The sequence below is a fragment of the Apium graveolens genome, chromosome 3 (assembly GCF_009905375.1).
Source record: "Apium graveolens cultivar Ventura chromosome 3, ASM990537v1, whole genome shotgun sequence".
Taxonomy (NCBI): Eukaryota; Viridiplantae; Streptophyta; class Magnoliopsida; order Apiales; family Apiaceae; genus Apium; species Apium graveolens.
The window spans coordinates 395785-416153 of NC_133649.1; the positions used below are offsets into that span (position 1 = coordinate 395785).

A 20369-nucleotide genomic window follows, 5' to 3' on the forward strand; every position below is an offset into this window, starting at 1 on the left:
TGCTTTTGAAATACTTTTAGGTTTTCTATTCCAACATTGTTGTAATTGGTGGTGTTATTTAAACTTTCATTTAGCTTTTGCAGTTTCATATTTCTACTTGTTTAGATAATTTTCATCTTAAATTTCATGTAATCTCTTGATTCAGTATATCTACTACTCTGCTTTCATTTAATAACTCTCAAACCCAATTTTCTTTTTCACTATGAGGCGAATATTTTATTTGCAGAAGGTGATAAAGTCTGGACCTCATGTACAATGATTCTGGTTGAGGTTTTCGTCGATGGCGGTTGTGACAAACAAGACGTTTTCTGCAACTTCTCTTCACATCATCAAACTCCCAAGAGAATGGAATCTGCAGCAGTTGATAAAGTAAAACTCGGTTATTAGTGATTATGTCGAGTGTGGTGTTCATTGCTAGGCTAATAGGGAACACAGTTAGAACCGAACACTAACAGAAAATAAATGAGCGAATGAAGAAAGTAAGACCTGATTAGAGTATACAAGGGATGCATATTTAGGCATTTTTGATTAGTTTTACTGGTTTTTGTAGTTAAAAGTTGCGAGCAGCCTTGTTCTTTGGAAGATCCATCTCGTGTTAATATTTTCATAATTATTGGCATTACTTCTATTCCAGAGAAAAGTTTAAGATTATAGCAAGATAACGTGCAACCTATATATCCTCTCTAGCATTCATCCACATGTTATTATAATTAGTAGAGAACTAATTGAAACAATCCACGTGTTTTGAACAAAATAGAATGAAAGATATCATAAAAGAACTGACACCGGAGCAGAGATATGGCTTGATTCATACTCAGAAAGCCTCACCTGCTGCATTGCTGGCAGTACCTTTGCTCTCTGCCTTTACTTATCAGAACAGGGATCTTTGAGTGACCCTCGCAAACCCTGTGGCGCCTATGGTACTCCCTGCACTTATTGAGGTCTTCCAAACACCCATCCACTAAACACGTTGCCTTTTTTGCGTAACTGAAAGCACATACCTTCTTCGATTCTAAAGGTAATGGCAGTGATGGTAACCCCTTTGGCCCCTGCAATCTGTCCATTGCTCCATCTCGCACATCTCCTAATGTACTTGGTCTTTGATCATAGCAAATCATCACCATTCTTTGACAATCACGCATACGCTACCATTAATTACACAATTTAATTGATTTTCTTTGTTTTGTTTTTTTTTGTCTTGTTAACTCAACATGTTATAAATCAGAATAATCCTAATATTCCGATGCTTCCTGGTGAGACTGATCAACCAATCCCGTTTGCAGAAGGAGTTATCCACAATGTTCCTGTGCCCGATTATCAACCTGGCACTGCAAACGGGAACAATCAATCATCAGCGACTATTCCATTGATGGACGAAGGTGAGCTCGAATCACTAGTATCGCTTTTTGCTTCATTACCAGGGGAAGATTTCGACGACTACATGCAGAGAAGCTCGATGAAGTGAATTAGACAAACAGAAAGTAAAACAAGGGAACCAACTAACACAAAACAATGTTTGTTTAGGGTTCTCTTAAGTAGTGCAGTATCTTTTCCCTACATTAGGAGTTTTTTGCTTTTGCAATACTTTTAGGTTTTCTATTCCAACATTGTTGTAATTTGTGGTGTTATTTAAACTTTCATTTAGCTTTTGCAGTTTCATATTTCTACCTGTTTAGATAATTTTCATCTTAAATTTCATGTAATCTCTTGATTCAGTATATCTACTACTCTGCTTTCATTTAATAACTCTATCATGTTTCAAGTTGAAAACTTTTGTCAAGGCAATAATTTAAATGTGAACGATCTAATCTTTTAAAACCTAATGGATGAGATCCTGGTTCTCTAGGTTGGTTCTCTAGGTTTGCTCACTGAAGTAGATTTCCCTATATATTGCCTACAAATTCGATAATGTTATATAAATTTAAGAACTTTTTCTACTAATACAACATGACAGAGTTCACAATGTTAAAGACAATTTAAAAATCTCAAATTATCGGTAATTGTGCGTAATGCTACAAAAAGTGAAGAATTAGAGAGTCTAAAAGTGAGGTTTAACCGTACCATCACCGATTTTTTCACAAAATTCTACGACCTCCAAACTTTAAAGGTGGATCCGCCATAGCACATGAACGCATATGTATACACGTTTCAGGCCTTCTGGGCCTGATGTATTGATAGTGGCTCTATGACTGTACACTACTGACACTAAGTTGGTGCCTGGTGGGAGATCAGAAAAATTGGATGCCTTTGGAAACGCGTATTTGTTTGGGCATGTTTTTGCTAGAGATTGCTATAAATTCCATGATCTCTCTAATCCACAGTCCACAGATCAAAATATTCCGAAAAGTAGTGTGAGACATGGAGTCATGGAAATATTATATGCAGTCAATAGCATGGTGGAACATGAATACATTCATCCCAGAAATTAACAGTGCTGCACATAATTCAAAATAAAGCAAGCACATCAATTACATTGGCAGAGACATCATTACATAGAATCCTTAACATCACTATTAATCCAACAACAAAAGAACAAGAAACTTATACTGAGGATGTAAAAGCTAGCTTAAGAATTTCCTGAAGAATTAGTCTCAGGTCCACTTCCTCTGGTGGGCCGTCGCCTTGGAGGCGGTCGCCTTGGAGGCGGTTGGAAACGCATTGTCATGTCTTCCTGGGACAGATAAATACAACAAAATTACAATGAATACTTGCAAAACACTATGTTACTGCAGCAACTATAATGATCATGTCCCCACTCTGTTTTTCTCTCTCATGTTCTCTCTCTCACTCGTGTTCTCTCTCTGGTGCTCTCTCTCTCCACACACACAAATATACATACAGGTTCTTATATTCAACTTGTTCTCAATTAAATTCTGAACTATTCTAGTTTGTTGATTCTCGTAATTCACAATTCAATCAGCTCAACCTTGTTCCTAGTGATTTATGTGCAGACTTAAAGATTAGGGGGATGGGTTTTGGGATTTTGTGTTCATGGGGTTGTGGTTAAGAAAGGGTTTGTGGAGTGTAATGTGTTTGTTTGTAATGTGCTTACGATGATGTATTTTAAGAGTGGGGTTTTGAGGGATGCGCGGAAGGTATTTGATGAAATGTGTCATATAGGGGTTGAGGATGTTGTTTCGTGGAATTCGATTGTGGCTGTGTACGTGTAGAGTGGGGGATGTTAACGGTGCGTTGAGGTTGTTTGAGAGGTGGGGAGAAGGGGGAGTTTGGTGTGAGGGTGGATGCGGTTAGTCTTGTTAATGTTCTTCCTGCTTGTGGGGTTGAGAAAGTGTGGAGGAGAGGGAAGGAGGTTCACGGGTATGCGCTTCGGAGTGGGCTTTCTCAGGATGTGTTTGTGGGGAATGCTATTGTGGATATGAATGCAAAGTGTGAGTTGATGGATGATGTGAGTAAAGTGACTGAGAGGATAAAGGTGACAGATGCTGTTTTTTGGAATGTAATGATTACTGGGTATTTTCAGGTTAGGAGGTTTGAAGATGCTTTGAGCATGTTTGAGATGATAAAAAGTGGAGAAGAGGTTTGGTATTGACGGGAAGTGGAATAGGAAGATTGGAAAGGATGGATTTTGGTTGCGTTTAGGCGATTTTTGCTCTACTTTTAGTTAATTTCATGGTTACTTTTGTGATATTAGTATTGGCCCTGCAGGCGCACTTATTTTTTGTCATTTGCAACCACTTGCAACTTATTTTGCAACTAAATGTAATTTTCAACATATTTTTTCAAATTTGCATTTGTGGTTGCATATATGGTTGCTAGCAGTTGTAGGTATGGTTGCAAATACAACCTTCATCTTTAAGTTAACCTTTGGATAAGAGATACTTCAGTTTATGCCAAGTATCTCAACACTGATCACAATAACAAGTTATGCTATGTAAAAGATTCCTTAGAAGAGGGTCACGTTTTAGATTCTGATACAGTAATCTCCCATGAACAAGAGTGTCAAATAGGTAAAACCATAATTAGTAGTTGATTGTTCCAAGTATTAAAACAATAAAATGATATGCAATGTGGTAACTGATAAGTAAGCACACAAAGAGGGATTAGTTAAAGTACCTATGATAATGACCATCATCAAAATCATAAACAATGGCCTCGTCAGAGCAATTAGTTAGCATCTTTAATTTATGTTTTTTTCATCAATGCTATTTTTATGTCTGATTATACATATCCCAAGTATCTCAACACTGATCACAATAACATTTGAGTAATTGTTTAGAGGTTCACCAATTCCATAATTGGGTTTTAGAAACTTGAGTAAGATTGTAACATTTGCGGTTACATCTAAAGTTACATAATTTATGTATTAGATAAATTTTTAATTTTTAAAGTTGCATAGGTGGTTGAAATCTAGGTTTAAATTATATCTATAAGGTTAATTTACAGTTATGGTGAGATTACATTTAGAGTTACATAATGGTTATATTAGATATTAATAATCTTGTAATTTTTATAGTTGCATATGTTGTTGAATTCTAGGTTTCAAACATGTATATAAGGTTGCATTAAACATGTTATATTTAGGATTGCATAAGTAGTTTCATAAAAAGTTACAAACAATATTGTATGTTGCTTTTTATAACAACATAATATTAAATGTGTTGCATTTGAGGTTTCTTTGAGTTGCAAATGTAATTGAGGTATCTAGTTGAGATTTCTTTGAGTTGTATTTGCAGTTGAATAATGGGTTTATAGTTTCGTATTTATATGAGTTGCACCAGTAGTTGAATTTCGGATTTCTTTGAGTTACAAATGTAGTTGCAGTTAAGGTTTCTAGTTGAATTTGAGATTTATTTGAGTTGTATATGCAGTTGCTCATAGTTGCTCATAGGATCTCTCAATGATACTGTCGCAACCGTAAGTTAGTGAACTAGTTTGAAATAAGTTTTAGAAAATGCACAACCTAACTATTGAATACACCAAAATCTTCGATGTAAGTAATATGACCAAGAGCAATTTCAGATGAATCTTAAATCAAATTTAGAACCAAATTATAATTCATCTTGGACCATAATTTAATAGTTTTTTAATATTTAGAGTTCAATAATCCCCTACTGGGTTTTAGAAACTTTTATAAGACTGTAATATAACGTACAACGATTTTATAATTTTTAATTTAACCCTAAACCCTACAATTCAAACATTTTATGCTCAACATTGAGTTTCATAATATGTTTACATATTAAATTTTAAACATTTTGTAATTGCATATGTGGTTGCAATCTAGGTTGAATATCATGTGTATAAGGTTGTATAATATGTTTAATATCAAAATCTATCACATTAGGTTGTTTATCATGCATGCTTTTTTATTAGACTTAGAGTTTATGGAGAGGTTGCATTGAGAGTTACATAAGTGGTTGCATAAATAATGTCACAAACATTATATGCAATGTTGCTTCTGTGGTTGCATTGAGAGTTGAATCATGTACATAAGGTTGCATAAAGAGTTCAATATGTAGATCTATCACAAGATGGTATAGTACAAATGCTTTCATAAACCTTTTAATCATATTTCTTATTCAAATAAAAATGAAGCCAAAACTGAATTTGTGTTATACAACATGAAACAACTATTTTATGCCAATTGGTGTTTCCTTGGCTTCATAAATCTGAAATTTTGATAAATCTCGATGGTGTTTGTCAATGATCACCTCGTCTTTCTTGTGATATATAATATCTTCTTCTACTGTTGTTTCAGTTGGTATTTGTAGTATTTCTATAAAAATTAGGTCCGCGTAATCCACTTAATCTCCAATCATTATGGTATTTACTTCATCACTGATATCATTTGTTGCGTTTGATGGTATAACCTATTAAATTTGAATATCAACACGTCAATATTTGTTATCCTTTCACTATTAAAGATGGTAGCTGATAGTTCCATAACCGAGTTTTCAATTATTATTCACAAAGGGTATGTGTTGAAGTCCGTTTCCCTTATCTTGAGCTCTTTATAGAATAGTCATTAAAGATCGTCAAAAATTGTGAAAGGAGAACATGCCTAACAATGAAAATTATACAACCAAAGAACATGTTAGGTGACATAATTTATAGGAATTTATCAATTCATATATAACATAGTTGAAGATATCAATTGCAATCACAAACTGCTAAAATGTAGGAAAAAAATAACATCTAGGCTTTTTAAAAATATATGCAACTTAATACAGAACATTTTTCCAGAATCAATTGCATTAGCAAAGTCATAAATTGAAAAAACGGGGTAAACCATGTATTTTTCGGACATAAACAAATTCATCACATTGTTCAACATGTATTGCTGCATGTAATTCCTTAAATTAAAGTACATCTAGATGAGGTGTTTTAAGCATCAACTAATGCACCAATTTGACTTATTTTTAAAAAGTATCAAAATGTAGCAAGTAAATACATTACATGCTTAGAAACTTTAACTGCAACCTAAACTTCATAAAATGGATCTCCATGTAATTTTTGCAAGTACAAATTAATTCCTTTTTTGGAATAATTTTTTTAAAGTTATACAACATATAACTGATGACAGAAATGCTTTAACAAATGACAAGATCATTGCAAACCGATCCTCCTAAACTGCAAGGAGCTCTCGATTTTCCTCAACCATAACAAATACAATAGTTTAAGTTAATTATTGCAAAGTTCGCAACCTAGTGACTGAGTACACAAATGTTTTGACAAGATTGTTGCAACCTGAACTTCCTAAATTGTAAGAACCTCTCGATGTAATTTTTAAAAAGATAAACCAATAAAATAGTTCTAGTTAACTATTCAAAATTGTGCAACACTACAAGAAAAAAGTCCATAGACATCGGTTTTTGACCGATGTCTATGCTGTTTGGCAACCGATGTTGATGTCGGTGATGTCTATTCTAGACATCGGCCATAACCCGATGTCTTTACTAGCTTAGACATCGTTTCTGGAAAAAAAACTGATGTCCATGCATTGTTTTTTTACAAAAAATATTAGAAATAAATAAATTACACTTATTACAACAGATTAAACATATAATGAGTTATGTTTTTTACCACATAGACATCATATATTTTCTTTTAGGTGATGTAAAATCAGATATTAAACATCGATTTATTCAGTAAAATGCGATGTCTATAGTTGCACATAAACATCAATTATATGCCAAACAAAGTGATGTCTATGTTCAATTTACACTTGAATATGTCTATCTTTGACATCAGTTTTTTTATCAAAAATGATGTACATTAACTTTTTTTATATCAGTTTTTCTTCTTTAAAAGTAATGTATAATTATTTTTGAGATATCAGTATTTATTCATTAAAAGTGATGTACAATTGTTTTTTGACATCAGTATTAATTCATTAAAATACGTGTTTGCATCTCAGTATTTCAGCACTATTTTTATTTTTGAAGTTAAATGCTGCAATTGGAAGATCTGAGAATTAATATATATTTGAAATTCTACACTGCCAGTGCAAACTACAAAGATTATTTGATGAAATATTTACAAGATTTTCAGCAAGATCAAATCAACCAAATCAAGAGTCACACTAGTTCCCCCTGTTAAGATACAAAGTTGTGCGCACTAGTAAGCTGGTTTTGCAACAACTTTACTTTGATGCTTGAGGACTTTGTAATAGAGCAGCTATATCCAGTCCATGACTCCCACTCCGTTGTAGTCCCTCCACAGTGGATAAAAGTAAGTAATCTGCGGGTTTCACAATAGCTCTTTGTCTCAGAATATGGAGGTGATCTTGATTTGGAAGCAACTCGACATCATAGTTGAAGAGTAAGATTGTTGTTGCACTTACATTGAGGTTTTCGGGAGCAGGGAAGATCTTTCTTTAAGCACCAAGCAACTCTACAAAATAAACTAAGCTAGTTCATGGCGTGCTTATAAAAAACTAGTAGATATCATATCTATAGAAACTTACGAATTGTTATTTGAAGATGACATGCTGGATACAAGATTCTTGTAAAAGATACAAAAGGAATTTAAAAAAATATTGATATTTAGTTTATAGAGTATATGAAGCAGGAAGAAACCTACACATTAGATGGCTGGCAGTTATATTCAGCTATCCGTGAAAAATTGTTGTAAGATACATCACTGCACCCAATACAATTATGAAATTTGTGAATACGATAAACATGGAACTTAATAATGATCCATCCTCGCATGTGGTTTCTCTAAATCTAGATGATATATTGAACTGAAAGCTGTGTAAAGAACTAACAAATTTTCTTTGCTGCCAGAAATCCAACTTGGTATCTCTCCAGTCAATGAATTGTGATTCAGATACCTACATTCGATTACAAGTTGGTGTCACACTTCTGAGTACATTATTTTGCAAATTACATAGAGGCTAAAGTAAACATGTATAGGAAAGAAGATAAATTATGCAAGTCCAGCTATCCGAGTTAGTTGCATGTGTTCCTGGAAGGTAATAATTTCTTATAATAAGTATTTGAAATAAATTCACATACAGATATTGTATACTAAGGTCGTTTAAGAGCGCCATTGAATCTGGTATTTGGCCAGTCAACCGATTAAAGCTCAGATCTCTGCAAACAAATAAAATAAAACTCAAAATGATTAAATTTTGATATATTTCCTAGCATACATGTTTCTGCAGGTTTTTGCATTCAACATGGCACATCACACACTACACAAGCATATAAAGCTAATTTTTAGGACCTAACTGTAAAAGTAGAACAATACTTTTGAAAATCCAGAAGTACCCTCATAATTTATAATGTTCTTCTTTATATGCATAGATAGAATAGTGTAACTAAATTATTATAAGGAGAGTCTCTGAATGTGCTAATGAATTCTACATAGTAATACTTAAAAATATAGGTCTCTGTTGTGTGCTTGTATCGACTAATGCATCTGTGAAAACATATATAGTACATTGTAATCCCTCACACGTGCATGCACAGACATACATTGTGAGGAACTCCATTACCAGAAATTAGTTCCGGATTGAGCAATAATAAAAGTTAGCTTACAGGGTTTTTAGTTGACCAAGTACTCCAAAGTATTCTGGAATTGCACCATTGATCAAGCAATTTCTTAATATCCTGCAAAAGAAAGAAATGTTAACTAATTTTTTCAGGGAAACACATCTGCATCAGACAAAATTTATGTACGACTTACAGCACATGCAAGGATTGCATATCTTTTAAATCTGGGATAGTCGATTTTCTTCCAGTCAGATCAGATATCCTCCTATCAACAGAAAGCACAGAAGTAATAAACTGATCTCAAAAGTCCAAACCAAAAATCAACTACAATGATAGAAAGTCATGAAGGTATTAAATATTGGCTAGATATTTGAGCAGTTCTTACAGTTCTATTAGATTTCTCAGACGGGAGATGCTCAAAGGAATTGGACCCTCCAGTCCTATTCCCTGCAAGTCCCTGCACAAAATTTGAAGTTTATTGAGAGGTATATGTAACCGTAGTTTCTAGAATATGTACTAACAACCAAGTAGAACCAAACTGAAGCATAATCGACCAAAATTACTCACAGTCTTGTCATATTTGTCCAGTTTCCAATGAAATCGGGTATCTTCCCAGAGAAATCATTCCCATCTATCCTACTGCAAGGAGTAGATAATTTTAAGACTCTGTTAAACTTAGAAATATACAGTATAGATGAAGTAGTACTTACAAATCCTCTAGATTCCTCAGGTTGCCAAATGTTTCTGGTATTGTTCCATTTAATTTATTTGCAGAAACAACGCTGTGAAGATTGTTTGCAAGATTTCCATCAATAGATAAATAATGATAGAAGTGTTAAAGCATTATGTAATTATGTTTTAATTATGATAAAAATGTGAACACATTATGTAATAAATAAAAGCCCTCCATGAAGAACCCTTTAGGCATGTAATTATAATTCTTACAATCTCCTCAAGCCAATCAAACTTCCAAAGTTTCGAGGAATAGGCCCTTCAAGTAGATTATCTTCCAAAAACCTGAAAAGTTCAGCTCAGATTAAGTCAACCAAAGGTTATACTTGAAATCCAAGTCATATAGATCACATTTTCACTTACAGCTCCTGAAGAGTAGCGATGTTGGCTAGTTCCTGAGGAATCGAACCTTGGATGCGATTCCCCAAAAGGGATCTGCAGAAAGGAGAGTTCTAATTTACTACAACTCTAAGAGGTCATGCTAGGAAGCTTAATTTAAAGATATGTTTAGTTCACTACACTGCACAAAAAAATGCAGACAAGAAATTAACAAGCAACACAACAAAACCATACAGAAAGACAACGCGAAGCTGACCAAAAGCTCTGGGAATGGTTCCTCCGAGGACTCAGAGGCATGAACCTCGAGTGAGAAGAAGGCCCAGATGAGAAATTCACATGATCACCAAACCTATTCATTGGGGAGCTTAATCATGTATTAGTCTTATTATAAGATCTGAAGTTTCCCACATCATTCATCCCCGCGAATCCTGTTAATAAGCATCAAGTTCTTAGCAGCCAATACAGAATCATTGCTACAATAATACAGAAATCAAAATACTGAAAGTAGTATCGATATTTAAGTTTTAACTAACAACATGTTATTTTTAGACACATACAAGACTCAACCAAAACTAAACCAGGTCATAGTGTTCAACAAAATTTTTGTTTTGTCAACTACAGAGCATGGCACATACATCTGTTTCAACTTTTCACAAAATTAAAGCAACATGAGCTATTTCGAACATAAATATGTGATAAATCATTAATCAGTGACAACATTTTGCAGGAAAGATCCAGCAGACGAGCACAAACAAGCTTTTAGATGTTCATTCCTCTAGATCCAAACTAAAAGGCAAGTAAAAGGTCATAATATAAAACCAAAATAAATAAAAAGATCATAGATTGTATCAGTTTTCTTTCACATGTACTTTAACTATCACATACATATGTAGTTCCTTTTTTATGCAACCAATCAAAATTATTCTAGTAAATCTAAAGCTCATCATCAGATATAAAATTTGAAGCAACAGATAAATAACAAGAGGCAGTGATGTACTAATACTAATATCATCTCCGGCAACGTCAATTCTATTAAACATATTCAAATAAGTAAATTAGGGTTACAATTTAAAAAAAAAAGCAAAATTAAAAATTCAGGGTTTCGATTTTAAAAAACCCCAATTGAAAACTACTCACAGAGAATATCCTATTTCAAAATAACATAGTAAATTCACTTACCAATTCGAGTTTCTAAAATGATAACCAAGTAGAGAAGATCATAATTCAAGCTTATCCTCTTACGAGCTTAGCATAGAAAAATGGAGAGAGATGGTGGAGATGATGGTGGTGAGTGGTGGAGATGATGGTGGTGAGCAGAGCGGCGGTGATGTTGGTGAGTAGGGGTGGTGAGTGGTGGAGATGATGATGGTGGGGTGAGAGAGTCGGGGCGAGAGAGTCGGATGAGAGAGAGAGAGCTTATGTGTCTCGTGGGGAAAAACAAAAAGGGGGGAAGAATATTTGCTAAGGGGGGAAATTTATTTGGCTAAGGCGGAAACAAAAATAAAGTGGGCGGGGAGTGAATTTTTTTTTGGAACTTTAGACACCAGTTTTAAAAGAACCGATATTTTAAAACAACATAGACATCATAAAAACACGGGGTGATATTATAAATTCTTTTAACATCAGTGGCAAACCTAACCGATGTCTAATGTGTGATGTCTATTGACAGTTTTCTTGTAGTGCAACCTAACGACTGAATTCACAAATCCTTTAACAATAAAATTGAAACCTGAACCTCGTAAATTACAAGGGCATCTAGATGATCCTTTCGCAACCATAAATTAATGAATTACTTTTACACTTTCTTTTTAAAATTATGCAACTTATTTAAGAACTGAATAACTACTTTTCTAGACACATCAATCGCAACAAAAAAAAGCTAAAATGAAACATCATTTAGCTTAGACACTTAAAAACATAATCTAATTAAAGAAATTTGTTACATTATTCAAATGTATGCAACTTAATAACTCAATCATATTGAAAATCAAAAACCTCTTATACAACTAAAATAATCAATTGCTCAAACTCAACAATAAACTTCATAATCCTTTCATAATACAAAACAAGTATATCTACAATTTTCATATAAAATCAGTAATTAGAAGTTACCTTTCTACGATTTGAATAAATTTGAAGAAATAGTTTGACTTTCGATATCAATGATGAAGTCCAGATAAATTATCAATTGATTTTTATGTTTGTCTTCTCTATGAATATGTACATAATCGAAAGAATCTATGATGTTTGTTGACGAAAAAGAAAGTTGCAGATTGTTGATGATGAAGAAATTGTGGAACGAAGTGTACGGAGGAAGTCCAATTTTCTAATTTTTTATCTTCTTGTATTGTTGTCCTATTTGTGCAATATAAATTGTTTATTAACGTAGATTTGCAAATACTTTTAAAAACTGTAATTATTTTTGCAAAACTTTTCTTTTTTTTGTATATTTATGAAAAATCCCCTAAAAATATAATTAAAAACAGGAAAATGAAAGAAAGAGAAGTCTATATGAACATATCAAAATATGATTTGTAAATCTCTTCTACTCAACAAATCAAGTATCTTCCACACAATATTTGAACAAAAACAATAAAAACGTATATTATTTATTTGGCCTATTAAATTAATATATAAATATGATTAAAAGCTCAAGATATGAAAATGAAATATTAATATAAAAATTATTAATAAGAAAATATTTAATATTATAATTGAGAAAAATATATAAGAAATTTATTTTTATTAAAAAGTATTTATTCAAAAATATCTAACAAAATATCTCTTAAAAATTGTCACTAAACTACATTGTTGCAAAACTAATATAATATCAATGTTATAAAATTCGGTAATCGAAAGATATCGGTCGAGGTACCGATTAGAATTTATCGGAGATCTAGGATTAATCAGATGCACTTTATATTTTAAATTATATTTAGTTTTAATATCCTTATTTTAGTAGTAATTTATAAGTTAATACACATTTATCATATTATATAATTATCATTATTTATGTTTAATTAAAATTCTATATTACCGATTAAGAAAAATACATAAACATTAATCGGATTTCAAAAATCGAATCGGTATCGTGCCTTTTCGAGAATTAATCGATAAAATCGGGAATCTTTAGAATCATGGATAATAATGTATATTCGACAAAAAGAATGTATAATAATGTAAAACATAGGTCCTTATTATATGATATGCATAAAATGGATCTTATCCAGATTTTTGATAGTTATTGTCCATTTACTATCAGTTTATTATGGATCGTTATATCTTTAAAAAAATTGATCATGACCGTTAGATTTAAAATAAATGAAAATTTTATAACCAACGATAAGTAGGTATTTTATATTAAATAGAATATCCTACCCTTTCAATGATTTAAATAAAAAATAAGTAGGTATTCTAAACTGAATATAATAATAATGCAAAATTCGTAATTACTATTTTCTTCAAATTTTAGATCATATTTGTTGAACAAAATTTATAAACCATCACTGAATTAAACATTAATTCGTGAGATTCGCATGAGCTGTATATCGTAAAAATCTAATGTACAAAACTCAAGATAGAGCCGAAATAAAATCAAATGAAACTCAGTAATTTTTTTGTTTGTTTAAAATTTAATATAATTTTTTTACTATTTTAAATTAATGAACAATTGTTAAATAAAAAGTAAAATGTTCGTGCATTGCATGGCGAAACATGAAAAATTTGGTAGTCGGTTATTCGGTACCGTATTTGAGTTTATATAATACTTGAGTTTATATAATATACGGGATTGTTTTTTTTATTTATGTTATTCATGATATTTTCTCAAAACTTAAATGGAGACAGTTCGTTCATAGGTGTAATGACATTGGAATAAGACAAAATAATATATGTTATTTATTCTGAATAAAAAAAAATTATACTATTGGACGTGATTAATATAAATTTAAAACAAACTAAATATAACTTCTTAAATTTAGTCGGTGCAATGGATTTCGGTTTAAAATAAAATAATGACTACTTAGCTAAAAAATTATACTCATTATGTCCCCGTACTAGTATATATTGGAGGACGGGGGCTTGACACACATTTTAAGACTCCTTTAAATTATAGATCCGTAAATAATTTTTAAAACTTTTTTTTGTTCCGAATAAAAATTTTTTGTTTAAAGTTTAATAAAAAAATCAAAAATAAATAATAAAATTATACTTTATATTCACTTTAAAATTCGTGTCGAATATTGAAAAAAGACTGTATTCCGTCAATCGAAATAATAGCACCTGGTTAAAATAAAATAACTTAAACTATTCATCAGACTAAAAAATTATACAACCCATCCGCGGTAAAATAATATTAAAATCAAAATAAAATTCAACCAATTTATACAAAATAATATGTACTATTCATATGAGTTAAACAAAAGTCTATATTTATCTGGGTTTAAACTAAATTAAAATCAAATTAAATATTATTAGTTGAATTTGATCATATAATGGGTCTGAGGATAAAATAATTTTAAATTAAATTAATTATGATTCACATACTTTTGAACCAGGATAAAACTTATCGTTTAATTAAAAAATAATTATATTTGTAAACACACATAAAAAAAACAATAATACTATATGTTTCAATTTGAAATATTTCTTTTCAAAGTTATATACATTTAAATAAAACTATCGAATTATATTCTTATATAAATATATATAAGGGGGATTTTATCCAAATTTTTATTAGTTATGACAGTGTACCGATTTAATATGGACACTTAGATCTTTTTGTAAATTTTTATTAGTTATGACAGTGTAGCAATTTTATCCAAAAGAATAAGACGTGAGGAATGAACTCGCTAAACAAGAACTTGTTAAAAATTGTTTCGTAGACAAAATTATTTATACCAATAATTTAGATTATTAGTTTTTAAGTTTTGGGAAAAATAATTTACTTGTCAATAAGGCTTTTCCTGATAAAATGAATTAATTGTAACTAAATTTAATATTATAAGATGTCGTTCATATAATTTTTATTCAATTTAACATTAATTAATAAGATTTTCCCTATATTTTGTTTTTGTAAAAAATTATAAGATTTTTAATTTTATATGAAAAAAAGAAAGTACTATTTACAAGTAGCATCAATTGAGCATAAAATAAAAGTTGATCTAAAATTTGATATTACGACTCATTGCATAAGTATTTTTTTTTCTTTTTTTATTGAAGTATGTGTTTCTTTATTTTTTTGTCTAAGTATGTATTCTTTCTTATTTTAACATTAATTAATAATTTATTTAATAGTTAATATTAATGTCAGTCTATAATAGTTAACACACCTAATTTATTGTCGGAGAAATTAAGAAAAGTAAACAACTTTCCATGTAGTTGCTTACTTGGCACAGGTGATATTATACCAACGGCACTAGGAAGACACTAGGACTAACAGCGGAATAACTAAGATTTATTACAAATAAACAAATTGCATTAAATTAAATAAGAATCCAAATAGAAGTTCTTAAACCCAGCCCATAAACCCAGCTCACGTACTATATAAACATTAATAATTTTGAATCATTAACAACATTAGAGAATTGTCACAGACTCACGATGGACAGAGAGGAATGTGACATTTGCGAAGGACTAAAGGTAGGGTTTCGCTTTGCGCCTTCACCACACCAAGTCTTGCTCCCATATCTCATCCCTATGATCCAAAAACAACCACTCCCCTGCGATCGTATCATCAAACAAGCTGATGTTTACGGAGCCTTTCAGAGACGATGATCTCTTCTGGCAGTCAGCATCATCCGGGAAGAAGAAGACTATTTACGTGTTCACTAAGTTGTCCAAGAACGGTAAGCGTGTTTCGAGGAGAGCTGGTCGTGGCACTTGGGTTGGTCAGAGTAATAAAATGATTAAGGACAAGAAGAGTAATGAGGTTCTTGGAAGCAGAGGAGCTTTTACGTACAAAATCGACAAGAAGGTGAGTAGTAATGGTGAGAGTGGTGATAAGTGGTGCATGTATGAGTATACTCTGGATGATAAATTTTCGAAAAAACTTGGTTTACCAGAATCAGTTCAAGACTATGCGATATGCGAGATTATTAAGCGAGGTGATGATAATGCCAGCGAGTACTCTGTTAATCTACTGGAATCATCTAATCAATATGATACTGATTCTTCAGTGCTTATGGGCGAAGTTAATCAGATACTAACAGATTCACAACGAGTTCCCAACATTATTGATACTTATTCTCCGATGCATGTGGGCGAAGTTAATCAGATAGTCCCGGTTGCACAAGGAGTTCCCAACACTGATCACGAGCCTTGGTTCGATGCTGATTTTTCAATGCCTATGGGTGAATTTAATCAGATACTACCTGTTGCAGAAGGAGTTCCCAACATTGATGACGAGTCTTGGATTGATGATATTGATTTTACAATGCCTATGGGTGAATTTGATCAGATACTACCTGTTGCAGAAGGAGTTCCCTACCTTGATCATGAGCCTTGGATTGATACTTATTCTTCGATGCCTGGGGGTGAAGTTAATCAGATACTACCAGTTGCACAAGGAGTTCCCAACATCGATCACGGCCCTTGGATTGATACTGATTTTTCAATGCCCATGGGAGAATTTAATCAGATACTACCTGTTGATCAGCAAGGAGTACTTCCCAACATTGATTACGAGCCTTGGATTGTCGATGACAGCAATTATTCGCAAGCAGCAAATCCTCAACATGTTATCAATCACAATAATCCTAATATTTTAATGCTTCCTGTAGAGACTGATCAACCAATCCCGGTTGCAGAAGGAGTTATCCACAATGTTCCTGCACCGGATTATCAACCTGAGACTGTAATCGGGAACAATCAATCATCAGCGACTATTCCATTGATGGATGAAGGTGAGCTCGAATCACTAGTTTCGCTTTTTGCTTCATTACCAGGGGAAGATTTCGACGACTACATGCAGAGAAGCTCGATGAAGTGAATTTGACAAACAAGAAAGTAAAACAAGGGAACCAACTACACAAAACAATGTTTGTTTAGGGTTCTCTTAAGTAGTGCATATCTTTTTCCTACATTAGGAGTTTTTTGCTTTTGAAATACTTTTAGGTTTTCTATTCCAACATTGTTGTAATTGGTGGTGTTATTTAAACTTTCATTTAGCTTTTGCAGTTTCATATTTCTACCTGTTTACATAATTTTCATCTTAAATTTCATGTAATCTCTTGATTCGGTATATCTACTACTCTGCTTTCATTTAATAACTCTATCCTGTTTCAAGTTGAAAGCTTTTGTCAAGGACATCAGCAAGGCAACAATTTAAATGCGAACAATCTAATCTTTGCGAAGGCCTGCAAGAGTTATTCCCCCACACTTTGCATTAGGTTTGCTACTTTCTTTTGTGAAGTATATTGTCTCTTCAGGGGCATTATTTCAAACTTTTATCAAGAGATTGATTTTATCTGGATAACCTCTATTCTTGACAAATGTTGTCTCAAGAGAATTTCTAAATGACTGAGAGCTAAAAGTATGTGACCCGATCTTGTTTGATTTACTTTCCTCCATTGAAGGAGGCAAAGTATAAAAAGGATTTTCCATGTAAGGTTTACACGGTTTCTCTTTGGAGGGTAGTGCTTTTCTTACATTCTGCATTTCACAAGTCTGCTTGTCTAGAGCTTGTATTAGATGCTCTTTAGGAATAATTAGGACCATATCCTTTCCTTTCTCTCTGCATTTCAAAAGCATACAGCACTGAAATTCCTACCTATCTGTTTCCAACTAAGTTCAACTCGTTTCGGCTACAGAAGGTTCTGAGTTCAGACTCGTTGAACAAAATTAGTTACATAGTAGTATAAAGGCATTGTAGGGGTAAGTGTTTTTATCCGTAAGGTCATGAGAAATAAAGAACTGCCAAAACATCGATTAAAAATTTAATCTACGGTTCCATTAAAGTCGAAACAGCACAATCATTTGATCATGGTACTCCTGTATGTGCTTTAGATTTCATGAAGTTCTGACTTCTGAGTTCTGACTCGAAAACAAGCTCCCTACAAAAATAAGGATAATACTGCGTTATTATGAATTTCTCTTCAACAAGTCGACGCTTTAACTAATTACAACTATTCACACCTATGCAATGATGAAAAGTGAAAACAATGCCTCTACTTTGTCAAAGAAAACATTCCCCTTGTTCTGTATAAGCACTGTTTAATACTAATCAACAACACAATACAAGCAGATTAAGGTATGCAAATGTGTAGCAGCAGCCCACTTTAGGAGAAGGAAGAATTGCAGAAAGAATAAAGCCGATGTAGAACTTATATTCAACGAATGTAGCGATGATTGTCGTATACAAATGACATTCTTGGCGTAGTTATAGTGCATATACTTTTTCTCAGGTAAACGGCCAAAAGAATGGCATTAGGACTAATATGCATTGGTTTGATCCCACTATTTAGTTTTTTGGGTAGGATGTAGTCATATCCTTTGACCTCTATAGTATCGGTCTTCATACCTTTTAACATTTTTTCTTAGTAAAAGACGTTTTTACCCTCCGATATTGGCCGATATGTCGTTTTATCTCCGAAAATGGCTAAAAGGAACGATACCTACACTACAAGAAAAACATGATCCTACAACCGTTTTTCACCGTTGTTTGATGTCAAAATTTTTGGTCGTCTATTGAGGAGCCGTGTGATTTCGATCAGACAACAGTGCATCGAACCATTACTAGAAGCTACAGACACAACAGGTTCATAACTGTTACCGAAACTGTCATTCAACAACAGGTTGTATAAAAGACTGTATTGTTGGAACAGTTTACCTGCAACGGTTTTCCTCAAGAAGACAACGGTGTATTACTGTCAACTAAGAGTGCAAAATTTCTATATATTATTTGTCAAACAACGGGTAGTTTGTTGATTGTTGTTTGAAAGGCTAACCACAATAGGTTTAGGACAATACAGTTATGTTATGATGTCTTAGACAACACCTTGAGCGAGAGTATTGTAAGGAAGTCTTTCAAACATCGGTTTGTGAAATGTATTTCCAATAATGAGTTGTGGTTAACGGCCATTTTAAAGCTCTTTAGACCACATTTTTTGTTTAACTCCTATTGTAGTGCACCCCTTGAGACAACAGCGTCGTATATAATGTTGTTTGAAAGGCTAACCACAACAGTTTTAGGTTAATACTGTTATTTTATGCTGTCTTATACAACAGTTTTAGGTAAATATTGTAAGGAGCTATTTCAAACAATGGTTTGTGATAGTATTTTAATACTAAGTTATGTTAACTGCCATCTTAATGCTCTTTAGACCACATTTTTTGTTTAAAGCATATTGTAGTGTTATCCTTGAGATAACACCATCGTATATTTTGTCGTTATGTGAACATGATAGACACAATATTACCATGTTTTAAAGTGTTGTGAATAGAGCTTTAGTCAACTGTTAAAACAATGTTACAGTGTTGTTCCAATTAGTTTGGTACAATGGCTGTTTTTGATTGAGAACACAATCATCTGTTGTATATAAAATTTTGCATATAAAATCCTGATTTCATCCAAACCACCTGTTTTCTAAAAACTAAATCCCAAAAATGAATCCACCAAAAATGAATCCACCAAACGAACAAACCGAGAACTAACTACCAATCACAAAAAAATCAAAATCCACCAAACCAACAAACCTAGAACTAGCTAGAACAAGAACAAGCCAATATATATAAATTCACCAAACCAACAAACTTAGAACTAGCTAGAACAAGAACAAGCCAATATATATAAATCCACCAAACACATATCAATCCAACAATCCTAGAACAAGCCAATATATATATATATATCCACCAAACATCTAATATAAATCCACCAAACACAACCAATCCAACAATCCTACAACACTAGAACAAGAACCGGGCAATATATATAGATTGAGCACAATATATATAGATTGACCATGCAATCTACTAATAGATTGAGACAAATCTATCAATCTACCGACAATTCTGTTTGGATTGGACCAAAAAGTGCATCACCATGACCAACTGCATAATTTAAAGTTCAAATCCGACTACTAGTTCAAACAAAAGACCACAAATTTGGAACCTAGATTGCATGGCGTTTCATGAAATATTTTGCAAAATCACAGCGGATCTCGTTAATGTCATCATCAGTGTAAACCAAGTTTGATCTGCGCATCCACTGAAAAATAACCCAAAATTTTACATAAGTCATACAATTAAGTACTGTACGAGTAAGAGTATAAGTCAATGGGAAAACCCAAAGTGAAAATCTCACCTTAGCAGCAAACTCAAGTTCTTTGTCCTGAACAA

At 32.5% G+C, this 20369-nt stretch overlaps 2 protein-coding genes across 2 annotated transcripts; one reads left to right on the top strand and one right to left on the bottom strand.

The window, feature by feature from the left end:
* The first annotated feature begins 3056 nt into the window (after window positions 1-3056).
* On the top strand, window positions 3057-3550 carry LOC141711218 (pentatricopeptide repeat-containing protein At5g16860-like). The gene is made up of 2 exons (XM_074513627.1): window positions 3057-3160; window positions 3208-3550. The coding sequence occupies exons 1-2, from the start codon at window positions 3057-3059 to the stop codon at window positions 3548-3550; spliced, it is 447 nt and encodes a 148-aa protein (XP_074369728.1).
* Window positions 3551-8039: 4489 nt separating this feature from the next.
* LOC141711219 (uncharacterized) lies at window positions 8040-15717 on the bottom strand. The gene is made up of 9 exons (XM_074513628.1): window positions 15632-15717; window positions 10056-10127; window positions 9906-9977; window positions 9671-9742; window positions 9528-9599; window positions 9154-9225; window positions 9006-9077; window positions 8481-8558; window positions 8040-8103 (listed from the first exon to the last, which is right to left on the bottom strand). The coding sequence occupies exons 1-9, from the start codon at window positions 15715-15717 to the stop codon at window positions 8040-8042; spliced, it is 660 nt and encodes a 219-aa protein (XP_074369729.1).
* Between the last annotated feature and the right edge of the window lie 4652 nt (window positions 15718-20369).

What these genes read in the sequence shown, in the direction of transcription:
- LOC141711218 (XM_074513627.1), top strand. Translation starts at nt 3,057, where the DNA reads ATGTATTTTAAGAGTGGGGTTTTGAGGGATGCGCGGAAGGTATTTGAT. An exon ending in TGGAATTCGATTGTGGCTGT is followed by an intron (nt 3,161 to 3,207) that starts GTACGTGTAGAG and finishes AGGTTGTTTGAG; the next exon opens with AGGTGGGGAGAAGGGGGAGT.
- LOC141711219 (XM_074513628.1), bottom strand. Translation starts at nt 15,717, where the DNA reads ATGGGAGCAAGACTTGGTGTGGTGAAGGCGCAAAGCGAAACCCTACCT. An exon ending in CACATTCCTCTCTGTCCATC is followed by an intron (nt 10,128 to 15,631) that starts GTGAGTCTGTGA and finishes TCCTTTCTGCAG; the next exon opens with ATCCCTTTTGGGGAATCGCA. An exon ending in ATCGCTACTCTTCAGGAGCT is followed by an intron (nt 9,978 to 10,055) that starts GTAAGTGAAAAT and finishes TGAACTTTTCAG; the next exon opens with GTTTTTGGAAGATAATCTAC.